General features: G+C 42.6%; 1 protein-coding gene across 1 annotated transcript in view; it reads right to left on the reverse strand.

Moving 5' to 3' along the window:
• LOC145987927 (cytochrome P450 4C1-like) overlaps positions 1 to 21,551 on the reverse strand; it is a 125,764-nt gene that overhangs the window by 46,568 nt on the left and 57,645 nt on the right. The window contains exons 9-10 of the mRNA XM_083122746.1: positions 17,901 to 17,969; positions 13,972 to 14,140 (exon numbers count right to left, since the gene is read on the reverse strand). Of these exons, the coding sequence (XP_082978872.1) occupies positions 13,972 to 14,140; positions 17,901 to 17,969 (238 nt within the window). The remainder of the gene's footprint in view (positions 1 to 13,971; positions 14,141 to 17,900; positions 17,970 to 21,551) is intronic.

The following is a 21,551-nucleotide window of genomic DNA, read 5'->3' on the forward strand; positions in this document are numbered from 1 at the left end:
GTTTAGGTGACAAGCGACCTGCTCAAATATGATACTGTTGACAATATTGTACGCCCGTGAAAATTATATATAAATAAGACTTAAGCGTATTATCTGCTTTCATGTCAGATTTTGCCAACCTGTAAGCTGTAGTGTTTAGGTGACAAGCGACCTGCTCAAATATGATACTGTTGACAATATTGAACGTATATTGTATTGTATAGGAGACTTAAGCGTATTATCTGCTTTCATGTGAAATTTTACCAACCTGTGAGCTGTAGTGTTTAGGTGACAAGCGACCTGCTCAAATATGATACTGTTGACAATATTGAACTTATATTGTATTGTATAGGAGACTAGAAGCATATAATTTGGCGGAAAAAAAAAACCCAAATAAGGTCATAGAAAATAGTTAAAAAAAAGTGAACAATTATATTTTGCATTGCACAGCATTAGGTATTAAATAACAAACCCCCAAAAAATCTCTGCATTATGCGTTCTGTAAAAAATTGCCCTACGTGCCAAATTGCTGTGTCAAGTAAAAATTTTCAAAGGCACTGTCGTACTTGTGTGCCGGGAAAGCGAATATGTGCGACCAAACTGTGCTCTAAGTGTGGAAAAAATATTTCTATTGCCAACTTCAAGCGACACCAGCTTACTTGCAAGAGCACTGGAACATCTCTACCGCAACCTTCCAAGCGAAAGGTAGAAGTAACCCCCCTCGATGCATCGCCACCTGCCAAACGCGTCAAGCTGGCGAAGAAAGCAGACCGATTTGCGTTTGGGCATTTATTAGAAGACTTTAACATAACATCAGACAGCTTCTGCGATGTGGGTAGTTTTCTGGAGAGCGAGCGAGCTAAGATAATATCCATCCTCAACGATGCATTGGCTACACACTCCACTAAATTCTATGCTGTGCTATGCTGCAAGTATAAGAAACCGTCTGATGAAATATATAAATTCTTCCATGCCACAAAAGCAAAAACACTGCATCAGGCAGATATCACTAACCTCGACAGCATCTACGACAAGTTTGTCGAGGAGCTTGTGGCAAAGCACGAGGAGCATCAGGCTGAAGGCTCGGGCGGTTCGCTGTGTGGCGACCCCCACGAACTTTGTCTGAAACTTAACAAATTCCTGCCACTGGCAGGGTCTAGCTATATTGCCCTGCCACCCGAGGTTGAAGCAAGGAAAGCTGTTCTCAATATTCAGAACAAAGACACCAAATGCTTCCTCTGGTCGGTGCTGGCAGCATTACACCCTATACCTAGGGAAAACAGTCCACGCTATGTTGCACACTACAAGCAGTATGAGTCGGAACTGGAGGATGCAATGGCCGGGATTGCCTACCCTGTAGAAGTCTCGCATATTCGCAAGTTTGAGGTTCGTGCTCGTGACTTGTTGGGCCTGCAATTAGCCATCAATGTTTACGGTCTCACCGAGAACAAACATGAGGTCCACCCCATCCGGGTGAGCAACGTGAGCAACAACAACGAGGTACGAGAAATCAACCTCCTGCTCATCAAGGACGAAACCCATCACCATTACACCCTTATCCGCTCCCTCTCTCGGCTTGTTTCGACCCAACGGAGCAGTGATAGTCGCCACGTCGAGGTGTGTCGCAGGTGCTTGTCTATATTTCATAATCGAGAACAGCAGGATTACCGGCGCATCAGAGGACCCAATATTGCTGCTGAGAAGCTAGCTCGCCACATGCTCTATTGTGGTACCAACAAGCCTGCACGAATTATCCTGCCCGAACCTGGTGCAGTAGAGTGCTTTCGCATGCACAGTGCTATGGTGAAGCATCCTGCCTATATTGTAGCAGACTTCGAGGCCTTTCTTCAACCTCTGTCTAACTGCGAGCCCAACCCCGAAACATCCTCTACCATTCCTTTCCAAATCCACGAGGCCTCGAGTTACTCCTATGTTGTGGTGTGGCGAGACCAACATATTGCCTCCGAGCCCTATGTGTATCGCGGTCCCGACCCGGTCAAACACTTCCTGGAGAGAATGCAACAGGAAGCCATCAAGATAGGGAAGGTGCTGTTGGCCCCCAAGCCCATGCTGCCTCTGTCTCCCAAAAACAAGCATCAGCTCGAAATAGCTCTAAATTGTCCTGTTTGCAACTCGGTCTTCAATGACGATAACAAAAAGGTCCACCACCATGACCATTATGGGACCGGAAGCTACATTGGCCCGTGGTGCAACAGGTGTAACTTGAGAGCCAGGGACCCGCGCTTCATACCGGTCTTTTTTCACAATGGCTCGGGATATGATTTCCATCACTTGGTCACACATCTAGGGTACGACAATGCGAGAATCAATGTCCTGGCACAGAACGAGGAGCGTTATATTAGCATCAGCAAGTGGGTGCCGATCCCCGACTCAAGCAGCAGCATCGAGCTTCGGTTCCTCGACTCTCTGAGGTTCCTCCAGGCAAGCCTCGATGCTCTTGCTGGGAAGCTCAGAGACGACCAACTAGCCATTACCACATCAAGTTTCCCGAACTTAGATGTCGCACTCATCAGACGTAAAGGGGTCTACCCCTACGAATACATCACAGACCCTTCCAAGTTCGAAGAAGAGTTGCTGCCTCCCCTGGATAAGTTCTACAGCCAGCTGAGAGGTTCTGGTATTACCGACGAGGAGTACAAGCATGCTCAGTCTATGTGGGTCGAGTTGGGTTGCCGAACTTTCGGTGATTACCACGATGCATACCTGAAGCTTGATGTGACGCTTCTTGCCGATGTGTTCCAGGCGTTTCGGGCGACTGCGATAAAAATTTACAACCTGGACCCTGTATATTTTTACAGCCTTCCTGGACTGGCATGGTCGGCCATGCTCCTGCTGACTAAAGTTAAACTTTCACTTATCTCCGATGTTGATATCATGCTTTTCATCGAGAGAGCTATCCGGGGCGGCATGGTCCAAGTGTCGCAACGCTTCGCACACGCCAACAATCACCACATGGCCACTGGTTACGACCCCTCCCAACGATCAAGCTACATCATGTACACTGACGTGAATAATCTTTACGGGCACTCCATGATGCAGCCACTCCCAACAGGACAGTTTGAGTGGGTTGATCCTTTATACCACGACATCGAAAAAGAATGCGACGAGTTTGGGTTTTTTGCCGAGGTGGACCTTGACTTCCCCGAGAAGCTGCAGGATACATTCTGTGACCTTTCGCCTGCTCCGGAATTCAAGTGTCCACCTGGCTCGGATCAACCGAAGCTCGTCATGGACTTGGAGCCCAAAAAGCGTTATGTGCTACACTACCGGAACCTCCAGTGGTTAATGCAGCAAGGGGTCTCGGTCAAAGCAGTTTACCACGTGCTCTTGTTCAGGCAGTCTCCATGGTTGAAGCCGTACATCGAACTGAACACCAACCATCGCACTGCTGCCACTTCGGAACTTGATCGCGATTTTTTCAAATTAATGAACAATGCGGTATTTGGGAAGACCATGGAGAATGTGCGAAATCGCGTTGATGTGAGGTTGGTGACGAAGAAAACACAGTGTCGTCGACTTGTTGCAAGCCCGCTGTTCAGGTCTCGAACAATTTACAACGAACAGATGTCTCTGATTCACATGAACCGGGGCAAGGTGCTACTCAACAAGCCCATCTATGTGGGAGCTGCAGTTTTGGATCTGAGCAAGTTGTGCATGTTCGAGACATATTACGACATACTACGTGCACACTACAACCACAATATCTCGCTCCTCTACACAGATACAGACAGCTTGGTGTACCATGTTCGCACGGCCGATGCGTATGGTGATATAGCCAAAGTTCCAGCTCTTGTCAAGCTCTTCGACACATCGGGCTATCCCCAGCTAAACCGGTATGGAATTCTGCCCCGGAACAAAAAAATACCCGGCAAACTCAAGGACGAGAAAGACGGGGATGTGATTAAGGAGTTTGTTGCACTTCGTGCCAAAGAATATGCGATCCGGGCTGAGGGTTCTGTAACAAAAAAGGCAAAGGGTGTAAGCAGGCAAGTGGTTCGGGAGCACCTCAAGTTTGAGGATTACCTCGAGTGCCTCAGAACAAAATCGCCCATTCTACAAAAAGAGCATCGTATCCAAAGCGTCGATCATGTGCTTACAACTAATATTGTCAGGAAAGTTGCTCTGGATGCACACGACGACAAGAGGTGTATTCTTGAATGTGGGGTCCATACACTTCCGTGGGGCCACTATCGCCTCCAAACTAGTAAGGCCTGCCCAGAGTGTAACAAAAAGTAATAGGCAATGCGAAAAAAAACAATTTTAATTTACTTCCACTTCCTCGATTACATGCATGCATGGCACAGCAAAATTAAACTTCTGGAAACTGCTAATTGCAATTTGTACTTATATATATAAAATTCCACATTTCTTATTGTGTGCTATTTTTTTTTATTTATTTAAAACTGTTCAGTCACTCTTTCATTCTTGACGTCATACACAAATGTTTTCTCTGCAATAAGAATGACACTGCACAGAGTATCCTCGGGCAAGGCATCTTGGAACTCGCATACAATCTTGATGTTGGTACGATCGTTGACCACCACTTGCTTTCTTTTCGTGGTGTTGATGACGGTCATGGGTCTCCGTGCTTTGAATTCGCTGGGCGTGTAGTACATGTCCACGCTTCCCTCGGTCACGCGTTTGTAAGCCGAGAATGCTTCATAAAGTTTGAGGTAATCGTTTTTGGTCACGTCGAGGTTGTAATTCTCGCGCGGGAACACTTTGTTCCTACCGTTCTTCAGATAAACGTTCTTGATCTTGCAGTCGTCGAACTTGCTGGAATCTTTTTCCTGATTCTTGTCCCTCCCGGTCTGAAAAAGCACTACGACGAAATCTGGCATGTCGAACTGTATGTTGTTGAACTGTGTCGTCACGTCGAATTCCATGTGACTTCCCGACGCCATCTTCTGCACGCACTGGTAACCGTGAAAATGAATCGGCACCTGCGGACTTTTCAAGATCTCCGCTTTGTACTTGAGGGCGTAGTTCGTTTCGTATTCCACCACCGGCATTCTCAATTCCATGCTCCGGATGACGCATTTCGCTGCTTCGGGTAAAGTGTTGGCTATCGGCGTGGTGCCGTCCGGACCCAAAGTAACGTATCGCATCAGTGCGTCGTTGTCGTTGGCCGCTCTTCGAAACGTGATCCTCAGTCCTCCCTTCCACATGATCTCCTTGTAGTCCGAGAAGAAACCAGGCAGCAGACGCATGGGAAAAAGCACCGTGTGACTTCTCGTCGATATTTTGGTCCCGGCTTCGAATCCCCCGGCCTGGTAGTACGCTGCGTCCGTTTTGGATAATTTCAACGTTCCCACTGCCGTCGACGTGATGCCTGGATAATCTATTCTGTCGATGACGGTGTTGTGTTTCCTCACCTCCACCTGCGAGAACAGGTGAGGCACGAAGTTGTCCACGAGTATCAAGTTTGCTGCTGCGGGAAACGCGTCTCCGCTTTCCTTCTTCACCACGTCGAATTGAAGGTAGAGGTCCGCTCTGTGAGGATGAATGAACCCGTCGCCTACGTCCACGTCGTATTCGATCTCCCTGTTCGCTTCGTTCAGATTGGCGAACGTGCGACGGTTGGGAGGGAAAGATTGCAATTCGTAACTTTCGATTTGCTCCATTTTACATGTATGGTTATTTATTATACGTTGATCTCCACGATGGCCGTCGTAGTGGCACCTGCGAAATCCACCACGTCTCCTTTCTCGTTCGTCACCACCAACTCTATGTCGTCTATGCGGTTGCGACATACTGGAAAATAGATCGGCGAAGAGGGCGTGTAGATGATCGGTTCCATGAACTCGGAACTTGGTTTGAAAGTGGCTATGATTCCCGTTTGCTTGTGACTTCCTAATAATCCGTCCGAAGATTTCGTGATCATGCCTTCCGCCACGTTGCAGTGTACGTTCAGAGTCTCTATGGCCAAGAATTTAGGAATGTTGGTTGCTACGTGCTTGATGCCAGCTTCGAGTTTTGGGTGGTTGTTCTCGAAACCTAAAAGTTCTCCCATGGTGCCCAGGTCCACGGTCTCCGTCGCGGATAGGATTTCCACTCTGTGCGTGACCGAATTTTGAGAAAGGTATGTGCCTTTGGGTAATTGAGCTTGCAAAGTGGAAAGATTGTATTGTCCTGGCGTGACGACGATGTGTTCGCTTCCGACGCTAATTTTGTTGTTGTGCTGCGTGACGTTAGGTATGAGGTACATGCTGTAGAATGCACGCAGAGCCACGGATTTAGGATAGACGATGTCGTCGTGCAGCGTGAGTTTCAAGATTGAAGATTCGCTCGTGAGATGGAACACGCCCATCCTAGTGATGCTGTTTGAGGTTCCACAATGCTTTCTGGAAATCCTCGATCGTAGGGTTATTTATTTTAGAGAGAAACGCGAGCACGGAGAGGCAGAGATGACCGCAGTTCACGTCTCCGAAATTTTGAATGCGTTCGTCGTTGTAGTATATAGAGGTTTTGTTCGTTTTCAGATAATGAATTAAATTTGTAGGTGGAACACCTCCGAAAGAATCGAAAACGAATGCTTTATCATCATTTTTGTGGTAACATATCCAATGCGTGCCTGGATTTTCTTGACCGTCCAAGTTGACTACTCCGCATTCTCTTCTTTTAACGCTTGAAGGTAACGAGTCGGACATGAAAACTCCTCTGAAGTGTTTGATTTGTAACGGTCCGATCAGAGATTCAATGTCTCGGTTGGTGAGTGCTGTTGTTTCTTTTTTTTAAACTTCTTCATCACGCCCTTCCCCCCTTTCTTCTCCATGGCCAGGTTGTGACGTTTCTGTTCTTCCAATTCCGCTTTGTTCTTCTTCGAGTCGATGACGGTTTTCGCGATGGCGGCACTTCCGCCGGCCAAACTTCCAACGGCCCCCAATGCTGCCAGGATGGCGGGGATGCTGAATATGAAACCTCCGATCTTTTGCTGTTTCCGCGAACGCTGCAATCTTTTCAATTGAGGTGTGCTGAGCAGTAATTTCATTCCGTGTCCTTTCGACAAGCAAGAACGTTTCTTCTCGCGTTATTTCTTGGTGAGTAACCCATCGAGGGCACCTAGATTTTTTAGATTCGAATATGGTATCTGGTACACGACAACCTTGGGCTTCATGTTGATGCTTTATGTGTTATTTTCACGGTATGTTATTTATATATATATTCTGAGATTTTTTTCTTGTGTAGTTTTTTTACGGTATGTTATTTATATACCCCACCCCAATTTTTGTTTTGTGTTCATGGCGATGGTGGTACCCAGTGCGGCGGCCCGTTCACCCAGCGATGCGTCTCTGCTCACGAACCTTTCGAAAGCTGCATGTTCCAATTTTTTGTCTGCTTCGTGACGTGCGTCCAGATCCGTCTGGGTGGTGTTGTAGGCGATGTCGTGATCTTTGCATGCCGCGTCCAACGGATTCACACCCTTGTCTCCTCTCTCCAATCTTTTCTCGAGTTTGGTACCCGGTCCGCAGTACTGGTAGCCAGGTAGATGCATCTCGAAAGGTAACTTGTTGATGATGTCGTTCACGAGTCCCTTTCCTTCGGCCACGTTCCAAAATTTCGGAGGCAGCGTGTTGATGATTTTGATCAGGTAACCTATGCCCTTGTCGTCGTTCACGATGAAGTTGGAAAGTTTCGTGCTGATCATGTCCACGATGGCAACCTTCTCGTTGTAGAAATTACGGTTGCCTGCATTCTCTTCGCCGGCTATCACCAACAATCGGTCCACGAGTTTCCTAACGTCGTCCACCCAAACGAATTCTTTGGGTAACGTGTTGTAGCGTTTGACGCCGCTGCCTGTTTTGACCTGGTTCCAAATCGGTTTGATGAGATTACTGTACTTCTCGCCGCTGCTCGATTTCACCCTATTCTGCGAGGCGTCGTTGTTCTGGTACAAGGCATCCGTCATGATCAGAATTTCCTTGTAACTTTGGTAATCTTCGTCGGTGTAATCTTTCGGCTGCTTTTTGGCGACGAGTTCCCACAGTCCCACCGTACCCGGATACCTGTTCCAACTATCCTTGTCGCCTAAATTGACTTTAATGTCGTTGCCTTCGAAGGTCACCTTCGATTTCCCAATCTTCCACACCACACCGCCGCCTTCGCTGGTTTCCATGCTGGGATACGATCCGAACACTTCATTATTGTCGAATTTCCCCGTGCTCAGGTAGTCTCGTGCCAAAGGTCCCAACTCGATTTTATCCGAAGACGTGCTGCCTATGGCTCGACGTCGTGCCGGTGCATCCTTCAGTTCGAACGGCGTCGAAGGAATGCTCGAAATGGGTGTGGGTACGGCGTAACTTTTAGCTGCGAGCGGTACGAGTTCGTTGATCAAATTTTTATTTTGTTCCGTGACACTTTTAATTTCTTTACCTAGACCGCTGATGGCATCGATCACGGGTTGATCCTGACGTTTCTTCTCTTCGTAGAATCCGCGATTCTCGGATTTCCAACCTTTGAAGCGTTTCGCGAGGTAATCGCGAAGCTTGAGATTTTCGTCTTCGATTTTTCGTTTCGTCATGACGTTATTTATACACGTCGTTTCTCACAACGTTGCAACGTTTAGAAAGTCGTTGATTTTGTTTCTGTATTTTCCGTCGTTGGGTTTCCTCGTCATGTCGATCGTCGCGAATCCGAAATCGTCACCGTTCCAGCAAGAAGAGCAGCGTTCCGAAAATTGATTGTAGTTCATGTCTCCGCCTACGTAGTCATCGTACGCGTGCTTGAGGTTGGTGTGATCTTGACGAAACAAACATATGAAATTAGCGTTGTCGCGTACTAACTGTTTTGGAATTTTGGAAAACGTTTGAGCTAGGTAAAAGCAATCCATTTCTTTGTGACGACCTTGAGTGAAAAAGTTGCGAATTTCATTTTGATTTTCCAGGATGGCTTCGTCGAACACAACGACTGAATTTTCACGACAATCGTCGAGTGGTTTTATTTCCGAGGCGAACGTTGCAATGTCCAGACCATCGTACAGTTTCATCAGTTGCTGGTATTTGGATTGCTCCAAACTTTTCGAGAACACGTACAGGTGCCTGTTCTTCCAATCTAACCAATTCGGTGAGAGGAGAAAAATTGTCCACGAGCAGTGTCGTTTTCCCACACCCCGAAGGACCTACGATCAGACAGCGGATGCTGTCGGGAAGCAACTCACCGTTCTTTTTTTTTTATCGTTTGACTTTCCGGATCCGGTAGACGCTTCACCACGTTCCACGTACTCACAAGATCACTTCGTTCGCGTCGATCCAACTCTTTTCCGGAAGTCCCAGCCATTTGACAAACAGTTTGTCACCTTTCCTACGCAATACTTTCTCGATGAGGTACGTGTCTGGGTGTTTTGTTTTAGAGAGTTCCTCTTCGTAAAATCTTCCTTTCAAAATCTCGCCGCTACTATCTTTTATTATATACGTGTGTCGGTTTCCGGGTAGAACTCGAACCACCGTAAAGAGTTCCGTGCTCCAATTTTTTGTGAATCCCTTCTCGAAGGTGCGTTTGAATTTGCTGATCCTCACCTGGTCTCCAATTTTGTATTTAGCTTTTTTTGTCGTGGGTGTGTACTTTGGACAGTAAACTGTAGAAATTAAACGCTGCTCGTCGGACTTGGTAACGTCGGCTGGCTTCATGCCTATTGTTCTGTGTACCGTATCATTATAGGTGTCGACGAGTTCCGGCAGGATTCGACCCATTTGTAATTTCCCCGAAGCGTGAATCGTTTCCACATGTGTGTTTTCAAGGTTCGATTGAATCTTTCCACGATGCTGGCTTTGATGTGACTGAAGGTCGAATAATATTGAATCTTGTGTTTTTGAATAAACTTTTGGAATACGGCGTTGTAAAATTCTTTACCGTTGTCCGTTTGCAGAAACCGTGGTTGTCTGCCGCCGCTTTCGCGAAAAATTAATTTGAATGCTTCCGTGACGCATGTTCCCGTTTTCGCCTTCAAAGGTAGAGCCCATGCGAATTTCGAAAATGTGTCTATGACGGTGAGGAGGTACTTGTTGCCCTTGTTCCATTTATGTACGTTTTTCAAATTGCCGCTACTCATCTCCACGAGGTCGCTTTGCCAGAGGTCGTCGATGCCCTTGGTTACCACAGCCAAACGTTCGTAGTTACGGCGTGCAGGTTTATGCAATTCTTCGACGATGGCTTGCCTAGACATTTTTTTAGAGATTACGTTTCAAGAGAAGCACAAGCGTGATGGGATTCAAAGAGGGTGGCACTTCGCTCGTGTTTTGAATGATCAGCTTATCGCCGGCACTCACGTCGAAAACGGTAAGATCTTCGTCTTCGTGTATTTCATATATGTTGCGCGTTTCGTTCCAACGTGCCAGAGGAATGTTTCCTGCTTTCTGGACACCACGATTCGATATCAAAGTCATGGTAGGAACGCTAGCTTTTCTGCCGTGAGACCAGTACGAAAATTCGTTTATCTGAATCGTGCCATCGAGGAGAAACTTGTAGTACGGATGATAAGGATGCAACATGTACAGTTTGTTACCTTCGACGAACGTGGAGATTCTCTGTTGATTGGGAACGCTGTTGATTTCGATGGCTTGCAAGGTGAACAATTTGGCGAATTTAGTGTCGAAGGTGACGAGATTACTGTGAACTTGTCCGAGTTTATTTTCGATGGGCAGCAAATGCTCGATTATGGCATCCGTTACGGCAGAAAACGACGGTTTCATTTTCACTTCCACGTTCAACTGCTTGTAGTTTTCGTTGAGTTCTTGCGACTTGGCACCGAAAGAGGCCAGCGTCGATTCCTGCGTGGATTCCAGCACTCCAACTTGATCTCTGATGTTGACGACAATGTTCTGAAGGTTCTCGACTTGATTCAATTTCGAGCTCTTCTCGGTAAGATCGTTCACGATCCTTCGCATCTCTGTAAACTGCGTGTGAAGGTCGGCGACGCTCTGCGAAGTGGGCAGCGTCGACACCAGCGAACTAATTTCGTCTCGAATCTGTTCCACGTTCGCCGTTTCCGTTTCTAGTCGTTTCAGCATTCGAGATATGTTTCTTTTCAAAGCGTGCAATTCTTTGGAGGTGGGGAGATTGGCCACCCTACTCTCGAGATCGCTCAATGAACTTTTGATGTCGTTCGAATCGGATAGTGCCGTCACCGCCGTTTTCAATTTTTCCAAATCTTCGCTCGAAGGCACGCTCGTCCGTAACGATTCCAAGTCACCCTGTATGTTGTCGAGTACGTGATGAAAATGAGCGAGATTCGTTTCGACGTTCAAATTTTCTAAATATTCGATCTTCTGCTGAACCGTGCTCAACGTGTCTTGAATGCTCGTCAACGCTCTCGCTTCAGCGTGAATATTTTTAATTTCTTCGTTGATCAATTCCAAGGACGCCTGAAGCGTGGCGATGGTGGTTTGAATGTGTTCGAAATCTCGATACGCCTCCAATTGAATTTTTATGTTCGCGACGCTTTTACCGATGACCTGCAGTTCGTCCGACGATGGTAGGTTCGTCATTGTATCTTCCAAAGTCTGCAACTTGGATTTAATTTCTTCCAACGTGCTGGTGAATTCTTCTTGTAATTTGGAAACGACGACATGTAAGCGTTCTGCGTCTATATCGTTCACGACGGTTTGAAGTTCAGAGAAATTCTTTTCTATTGCGGAAGTTCGTTCTTCGATTTCGAGTTTCAATTTTTCCAAATCTTCATTTTTCGATTGAAATTGCTGTAATTTGGCCAAATCATTTTGAAGCGAATCCACGCTCAACTGTATATTTTGAACGTTGTCGTAAGAAGGTACGTCGACATAATTTTTTATCAGCGTCTTCAGTTCGGAATCGATTTTCAGAATGGGGTCGAGACATTGCGTTTGGAGCGTAGCGATTTCCGACTCTAAACTTTTGTTTAAGGTCTCCTGCAAAGCAATCAAATCGGTCCTCAACTTCTTAACTCGAATGTCCAACATGAGAATCTCTTCTGCGTGGTCTACACGCTTGGTGTTGCCGAAAATGTCGTTAGGCATTTTTGGTTAACGGTTATTTATAATAGGATAGACGATTCGTAATTCTACAAAGAGAGGAATGAGTTTGTCGTAATCTCCGAGAAGTTCCATGTAAAGATAATCTCCTGCAGAAACATCGTACGTAATGTTAGAAAGCATCTTGTCGTGCTTGATTCGAAAAATATTATTGCCGGTAGAAATTTTGATTTCGCCTGCGTTTTCCGGATTCACGGTGATTTGAAGTTTCCCGTCGATCGGAATTTCGTAGAAATGTAAATTGTTATTAAAAACATAAAACATCTTGCCCACATCGTCATTCAGTTTCGTCCAAATGCTGTTGAGATGAACAATCAGTAAACCATTGAGTTTAGATAACACGGAAGGTAAGAGGTTATTGAAATTTGGCGGTGCAGTCTCCATGTTGATCTGTTTGCGGAAGCCAAAAAGATTCATTGTCCTTGTTAGTTATTTAAGAATACGGTCAAAGTTGTTTTTTTTGTAATGACAGGCAAAGTTTTTTTTTGTTTGCTTGCGTCACAATACAGGCACGCGCGCGCGCGTGTGTGTGTGCGACACATTGTTCCCGAAAAAGGTTTACAAAGGTCACGATATATAAACATTTGGTCCCACAGTTGGAAAATTACGATAAGGTGCATTCATCCTTCAAGGATGAGAGAGTGCATTCGTCACAATACACGCGCGTGCGTGTAAAAATTATACACCGTGAAAAGCTACGACGAGTTGGAAACACTGCTGGTAGGGTTAACATACACCATAAAAGGCTACGCCTCGCCCCGAGTTGGCAACACTGCTTGTGAGGTTAACATACACCGTGAAAGGCTTCAAAATATCATATAGTGGAATTTTTGTAGAGTGGGTTGGCAACACCGACGAGTCTTGAATTATTATTTGAGGCTCGAATCATCATTTGATGCTCGAAATCATTATTTGAGGCTCGAAATCATCATTTGATGCTCGTCGGTGTTGGCAATTTCTATTTGTAGGTTAGCTTAGCCAGTAAAAGATCATATAGTGGAATTTTCTTCGGATGGGTTGGTAAAACCCAAGCCTCAAAAAAAAACATCCAATAGAGTTGCCAAATATAAAAAGAGGACAATAGGTCCCCCTCATAAAAGGCTACAGTAAAAACCCACAGTGTCGCCAACACTAGGCCCCCAACAGTGTTGCCAGACATAAAAAATACATGGACGCCTCAGGCCCTTTGATGAAAATTTACAGTGAAAAACCCAGTAGGTTAACAACACTGTCAAAAAATCTACGGTAGTGTTGCCAGATGTAAACAGGGGGCAATGGACCCCCCTCATAAAAGGCTACAGTAAGAGCCCACAGTGTTGCCAACTCTGCCCTCAAAATATACATCATAAAAGGCTACGACGAGCCTCAAGTGATGATTCGAGCCTCAAAAGATTATTCAGTACCGGGCCACCTGCCCTACTACTGCTATAGAGTATTACATGATTAAAGCGAATTTTATTAAGGAATGTAGGTTGGTTCTCATTGGCTACCCCTTGCTGATAGCCTTGCAGGACACGGTCTGGATATCCGTATGAAGGGAAAACAGAAGAAGGGTATTCCGTTTCCTGAACCTAGGATATGTGTTTACTTATTTGTCTATATTTTTATCTGCAGAGGAAAGGGTGAATAGCATGCACATGAGGATAATTATTCATAGCTGGCCATACAATAGGCTATTGAAATATAATTCGTCTGGAATTAGCGAAATAATTTTTGGACAACCTCTATAATTGCCTTACGTTAATCTGGTATATTGAAATTTTGCCGGAAGCGGCGTGATTCAAGCCGCTACGAGATCCGCATTCTACAGGCACAATATCCACACGAAGGCACTGTAGAAAGAGAATATACTGCATTTAAATTAAGCTAGGTGTAGAGGTAACACGTTCATTGGGATTTTAGTGATTTCTGGAGGCAAATACGAGAGCAAGAGGACTAGTGGCAACAATGATTTTTAAAATCTTACCTGTTCGCATGTCTTGTTTTAGCTTCCTGGCGATGAGAGGAACGCTTGGGTACAGCCTGAGGGCCTCCTTAATGCATCTCTCTAAATACTTCATCTCGTTCAAGTCCTGCATTGTTGCAGGGCGATCAGAATCGCCAAATATGCTAGAAAGTTCTTTAACAGCTTCTTCCTGAAAAACAAAACACATCGACTTAATTCCTTTAATTTTCTCAAATTTGTAGATATTTTAAAGTATACAGCATTCCTGTAGAATGTCGATCTAACTGCACCTTGGACAAAATTGCTGTACAATGAAGTGAATTGTGGAGTACTAAGTGAGAGCAGGGTACAATACTATTTCAGTCATATTTGTAAAAACCCGTCGTTATGTTGGGGTAAAAATGCATCATCTACCTTTCTGTAGAAACCGTAGTTGCGTAAATAGTAACTTCTGAAAATGAAAACGTAAACTTAGTGTCTTCTATCAGATAACTCAATAGCCTTCTTAAATCCGAAGGTTCATGGCTGCAGCAGAACAGGCCTTCCATCTGTCCCTATCTTGAGCAAGATCTATATACTCTTCTCCATCCCTACCAATTTCTATCAGATAACAGGTAATAAAATTAACTTACTTTCCACGGTTAATTTTCTGCAAGTGTAAAGAGTAATGAAGAAAATTAAGGTTTGATAAAATAAATGAAGCAACATTTTAACCTTCGTGTGTGTGAGCCATCTAAAATTACCACTTGAAATATTTCGTGAACAACAATAAATATTGAAAAACTGCTTTCGCAGATATAATGGTATGAGAGGGACTCATGTCATTAGTAAACACAACACGTTCAACTACGTAAGGAAGTACGATTTTCAACACAAACTTAGTTGTTGTTTTTTTAATGGAAACCCCATTTTATTTTCAGCTCATTTGAATGCACGGAGAAATTCATTAAGAATGGTGTTCGTTACATTGTTACATTGTAATACGTCAAGTAGTTCTCAAGTAATTGTAACGTGAAGTTGACGCTTGAAGCAAACATTCTCACAAGTTGATTGATGTGTCGTAACATACATATCCCCTCTTGACGCCATTCGTGTATCGTAGACATGTTAATCTTCTGCATACTATGCGTTGTGCTTAGGAAAGTTGTTATGTTCCAACAACTGCGGGTTACAATAAAATGTGTAGTTTCTACATAAGTAAGCTTTGACAAATTATCTAAAAGGTTCTGATATATCTTTCTGAGCTAACAAATATTTGTACATTAAAAATTATAAATTTTAAACATTCCTCCATCAGTTACATACATAAAGATTAGTTAGTACATTAACATCTCTCTAATTTTTTATTGGCGTCGAAAGCTTGTCTCTTCCTCGCAGTCTTAGTACGAAGAATTAGGCCCAGACTTCTGATTTCCAAGTCAATGTACGTACAGTAAGAACGTGCTCAGAAGTCTTCCGTTCAGTCGACTCCTTTCAATCACGAATCGAGCAGTTGACAATATGGTGTTTCTCGATATTGCCGCTGGTGGCGTTGTAAGACTAACAGAATTGGATGGTTGATGACGTCATTCCTGAGATGTGTGGCACTGTTCCATGAACGTGAGTAAACTTTTATTTGTTATTATGAGTAGGAAATATATCTTTTTTCGGATAGAGGCTGTGACTAATACTTGCTAATGCTTAATTTAATGTGTCCACATATGCTTTTGTGAAATTCATGTCTTTGGGGATTTTTTACAAATCTGTTGTTGTTATTTGCCAACATTGTGAGTTGTGTGTTTAAATAATAAAGAAAATGAGTTCGTAAGCCAATATTGTTACAAGATATTTGGAACACGTACATGTTCACAACCTAAGGTTTTTAGTGGGGTTTTTTGTGTATTAAAATTTATTTTTTTACACAAATGTATGTAATGGCGTACCCAGGGATTGGTGCTAGGGGTTATACCCTCACTTTTCATTCAAAAGTTTATTTAAAAAATCATTAAAAGGAACTAAAACGTAAGAAGAACTATCAAACTTTTGGACAAGTCACTGTATGCGCGTGTTTATGTGTCTGCACGCAGGCATGTGTGTGTGTGGGGGGGGGGGGCGTATATGTGAGGCGATGTGGCGTGTGTGAGAGTGGTGTGTGGCGTGTGTGCGACGGGGCTTGGCTTTTGTGTGTGCTATTCATATCTGTTTCTAATTTTCATTAACTGGTATTTGTTACCATTTATGAAGATAATGAATTACATACAAGTATATTTTATCCTCTATTGCAGATTCTAAAGATGTCAAATTTTGACGTGATGATATTGCCACGAGAACTGAATGACAGTCAGTGATTTATCCACTCAACGTGGATGACAAAGGAGTGGTGCGCTTTAATGGGAGGTGTTGACAAAATGGACTTCTGCTTTTTCTTTGTAAAGAATATTTTTCAAGTCATGGAAGTGGACCTTGGAAGTAATATTTCATTTCGTTGACTTAGTGACTTATAGTTGGAATAAGAGAACCTAAATAATGAGAAAAAAACTAGCTGGAATATGAGAGAGAGATATCCTACGTGGGAGAGAATCTTCAAAAGAAATAAATGATCTATTGAACTTCAGACGAGACATTTCAGAAGCTCTAGTTATGAGGAATGATAATAGAAAACAGGGTACCCTTGTGAAAATGGGACGCCCAGGTCACCAACTATAGAAGATTAGGATTTAGTTCAAGAGGGCAACAACTTAAAATAAAGTACGAATCCCAAGAATAATATATTTGAAGTAACGCCAAAGAAATGTGTGTGTTACGATAAGTTCCAACATATGCCGGAACATTGATTGATTGATTTAGTTTATTTTACTTCGCGTTTTGTGCCTCTTGGCTAATTTGCGAAGATGGGGATGAGTGATGAAATGATGAAATTGATGAATGGACATTCACAAACAACCAAGCCCGACCAGGATTCGAACCCGGGACCCTTGGCGTCGCAGCGCGATGTGCTAACCACTTTTTTTTTTTTTTTTTTTAAAGGAAATACCCCCTACACGGAGGTATCCCCCACCATTCACTCTTTTACTCACTTTTACACTTTTCAATTCTTACATTTTCTTTGTTTCTTATCAACTGGACGAACACAAATACCCATGCCTTACCCGGGACTCGAACCCAGAACCCCTGGCGTTGTAGCGCGCTCTGCTAACCACTTCGCCACGGAGGTCGACACCACTCGGCCACAGGGTCGGGCATATGCCGGAACATTCACATGTTGAGAGGTACACTGTAAAATGGGGGTTGTTCATGGCAATGTAGGATTCGGGGTTCACAATGTGATGGACTATGTTTTAACAAGAAAAATCATTGTTTTAGAGATTGTCATGGAAAAATATGAGGAAAGAATGTTACATTCATCCAAAGCAGGAGAACAGTATCCCTGTAAAGATGAGATATTTTATTGCGCATTGCTAATATCTACAAAAGTAAAACTACTTCATACAATTTCTAATAATTTGTTACCTATATATTATTATATAATGTAATGTACCAAGGGCACTAAATGAACATTATAAATGTGTCAAAATTGCAGCAGAAGTGTATATTAATGATATTCATATGTACAAGGATTACAAAACGATAAGGTGCCTTGACTCACAGTGACGTCATTTGCCAACTTCCGATTTTTCAATATTTACACACACAATGTATAAGAAAGTGCATATAATATCATTTAGGAGACCAATATACTTACGAAAAATACATTTAAACAACATTTAAACAACAAAAGGAAAATTTTGTAAGCGAAAGGGATTTAAACTATTTTTCAATGTTCTCGTGAAGCTCATTAGTTTATTATGCAGGAAAATTATCTTGCTGGGTAAGAGGCTTCGTTCACACTTCTAATTGAATACTCGAAAGAGTACTTTAGCTTATCTAATGAGGATTTGGGATAATTAACAAATTGCAAGATACATACATACCTGTACATCTGGGTGTGCTCCGATAGAATACAGGGTAAAACTAATACCCGTTGCTGTTGTATCGTGGCCCTGTCGATGAAGAAGGAATCAATTAATTGTTGGACAATGACAAATAATTGAAGACTAAAATTGGTAAACGCTGTAAGTGCCACAATAATTCAAACACCGTTTTTCACGTTAAACTGTGAAATGTGCCATGCTTTATAATGTGGTAAACGTGAAATGTGGCTGGTAGCCCTCTAAATAGTTCAAAGGGCGTGTAGAGAGGGCACTAGTGTGCATGTTCTTACGAGCTGATGTGCGGAACGTTGCGATTGACAAAAACTTTCGCTTTTGGCACTTACAACGTTTACCACTTTTAGTCCTCAATTCAGTTTCCGATTGAAACACTTTATTTTTCAGGAGAAATGAATTCCTGCTTTAACATGCATAACAGAGAGTCTGTGCAGTGTTCCTACGATGGAGATTCTATGTTCGAATCCTAGGTATGTTTTTGTTCCCCCTTATATATTTCACGAATGTATCATTCATCAAGGTAGTCGCGAATATGTTATAGAGGTAGAAAATTGAAGCAAAATAAACTTGAATTCAAAACGAAATTTTATCTAAACTTCCAACCCTCTAACAAATATTTTGTTACCTCTAAAAATAAAAGCCTAGTTCAAAAGTTTTGCGAAATGTTATTTTTATTAATATTGAAAGTAAGAATAATCTATTAATAATACTTGTAAGTGCAACTGTTCATTGAGACAATGTCACTATTTTTTTTTGTACTCAAAACTTTATGTAGTCTCCTGTCTATCTGTGTACTTTCAATACCATAATCCACATGTGTATTGAATGAAGTAGATGTTACAATGTACAGTGGGATCCACTAGTATTACCCTGCAAATTGACCATGACTATTTTCATTAATTGTTCTCTTACACCGTATGCGTTCTTAAGCGATGGATTTTTATGTATGCTGGTACAGAAGTTGTCAACAGCTTGTTTTGAGTTTTCTTTTAATTCTTGAAGCTCTTATTGGGTCAAATAAAGAGCACGAACATGGTGATGGACAATTTGCACGGTAATACTAGTGGATCCATCCTTCCGATAGCAAGCGTGAATTGCGAGGACAGATTTATGTAAGCAAACATACGTATAAATGGACATTTCCACTCAATTTTTTTACAACAATTTTAAAAACTAAACCCTGAAAAAATGACCCCTGCAAGTTCTCGCGTTTCTCTGTGTCCAGTTTAAGGCAGAAACGAGACTTCCAAAGTTGCGAGGCTAGCGTTGCGCTGAAAACACGCCGCCGCCATGTTTCTACGTCACTCCTTAGGGAGAGCTCGTTTGTCGTCTGCTTCGAGCGTCCAGTTCCGGATGGGTAGCCCACGGTGAGCAAACACGTGCAGCAGTTTTACAAATCTGTACCGATTTAAATAATGGAAGAAGGAGCGATAGGAGAAAGGAAAGCTATGCTTTGTAATGATCATTCTTCTTTGAAATATCCGTGCTGCTCACGTGCAAGATAAATGAAAGGGTTCAGCTGCGTGTGTGTTCTCAGGCCATGGGAAAAATATTGCTTATAAAATTGGTTGCTGACCAGACACTCAAAAATATATTTAAACTTATATTTATCGATATTTACCGTAACCTATGTAGTGTAAAAGTAGTATAATTGGTCCTATTACTGGAACACAAAAAGTATGACCCCCCTCAGATTGGTTTTGGCTACACTTAAGACTATGTCAAGATGCATCTTATTGCCCACAGTGTGCTACTCCGTCGAATCCAAGAATTTAGTAACAAAGCCCTCGGGGATTTTTCCCGTAAAAAGTATGTCCCCCCTCAGATTGATTTGGCTACACGTACAAAAGCTGCATCTGTCAGATTGTTGTCCATAGGATCGTAAAAAATTTGGCCCTCTTGGCATTGTTTTGGCTACACTTAAAACTAGGCCAAGATGCTCATATGAGCTTATTGGTTTTAGTGTAATACTCTGTCAAGTGTGCTTAAATACTGGACAGTCAGTTCAGAGTATTAATATGTTAACCCGAATATTTTAATTGGGCACCAGGCTCAACTTGTATATCTAGTTCTAAGACAATGCATTGTGCAGAGGTCTCTTGAGCCCCAAAAAATTATGTATCAATAACAAAACCAAAAATAGTAACACATTAAGTATACACACTAAGTATACAAAGCACACTGCTGAAGCCAACTGATATTTTTATTAAGTATATAGTTTTTGATTTGATCCCCAAGAAATTATATATAAATACCAAAACCAAAAATGCCAAATCAAAAATATTGTAATCAATGCTATAAGAATATATCCAGCCCTAATTGGGCTAACCACCAACGTAATTGTGATCCTGAGAAACGCAAAATGCCCACTAAAATATGTCCAAAATGGCATAGAAAATTTTGCAAGGCATATAAGATCTTGTTCTGCACAGGCATCAACATTGCCCCCACAGCCATCTACATCTGGTCTAAAAAGAAAGCTTGCTACATCGATAATACTAGACCGTCAAAGCGACCACGCAATGCACCTATTCGTAGTAGTTTTGACGGTCAACTTAGTGATTACCGTTTCGTATCAGAGCCAAGATGTGATATTAAGAATTTTTTGAACATTAAAAAATCCTGATACGCTAGCTATTCTAAATGCACAAAATGACTGTTATAAGCTATCTCTTAAATTGTATACTGAATATAAGAAACCAAACGGTACAAAATTTACACACCCCCACATAACAGAAACTGTACCTGTATACTCAAATACAAACTTAGACGAAATACTAAGCAGGTTGATAGACCAATTGCTTATCAAACATTCTGAGTTTGCTGCTAAAGAATCAGGATGGAGTCTTTGTGGATCTCCACACAGGCTCTATGTTAATATTTCGGAATTCAGACCTCTACAAGGTTCGACATATCTGCCTTTACCTGACAATATCAAAAACAAAAAAGCCGTGGTTAACGTAGAAAATACCGACCAGAAATGCTTTTTGAGGTGTATTTTGGCTGCTTTGCTTCCAGTTTTAGATAATCCACAGGGAATAAGTCATTATAAACAGCATAAGCATGATTTTGATGATGCTTAGGATGGCCTAGAATATCCAATGTTTGTCAAGAATATTGATAAATTCCAAAAAAGGCCCAAAGATATCAATGGTATGTCATTATCTATTAATGTGTTTATTTGTTCTGCTAGCCGTGGCGATTGCTTAATAAAGCCTCTTAGAATCAGCAACCTTGATGATGACTCTGCTGTCCCGATTGATCTGCTCTTAATTGAGGGGGATGGTACATATCACTACACTCTGATACGCAATCTTCAGGCTTTAGTCAGAAAACAACAAGGCAAATCCAACGCAATATACAAGTTGTGTCGAAGATGTTTGACTGTATTTGATGGTCGAAAAATGGTAAATGGCGTTCGTAAAAAGAATATCGAAATTGCTCAAAATAAGTTGGTCGAACATAAAAAATACTGTGGCAACCATAAACCTGTTCATATGGTTATGCCTAAGCCAAACAAAAATGCCTAATTCAAAAAATTCGAAGCCTTGTTGGAGCACCCAGCGTATATAGTTTGTGATTTTGAATCAAATCTCAAACCGCTTGCATTGTCCAGCCCAGATCCCGAAGAGTCTT

Source organism: Lepisma saccharinum, chromosome 5, assembly GCF_977018435.1.
Source record: "Lepisma saccharinum chromosome 5, izLepSacc3.1, whole genome shotgun sequence".
NCBI lineage: Eukaryota > Metazoa > Arthropoda > Insecta > Zygentoma > Lepismatidae > Lepisma > Lepisma saccharinum.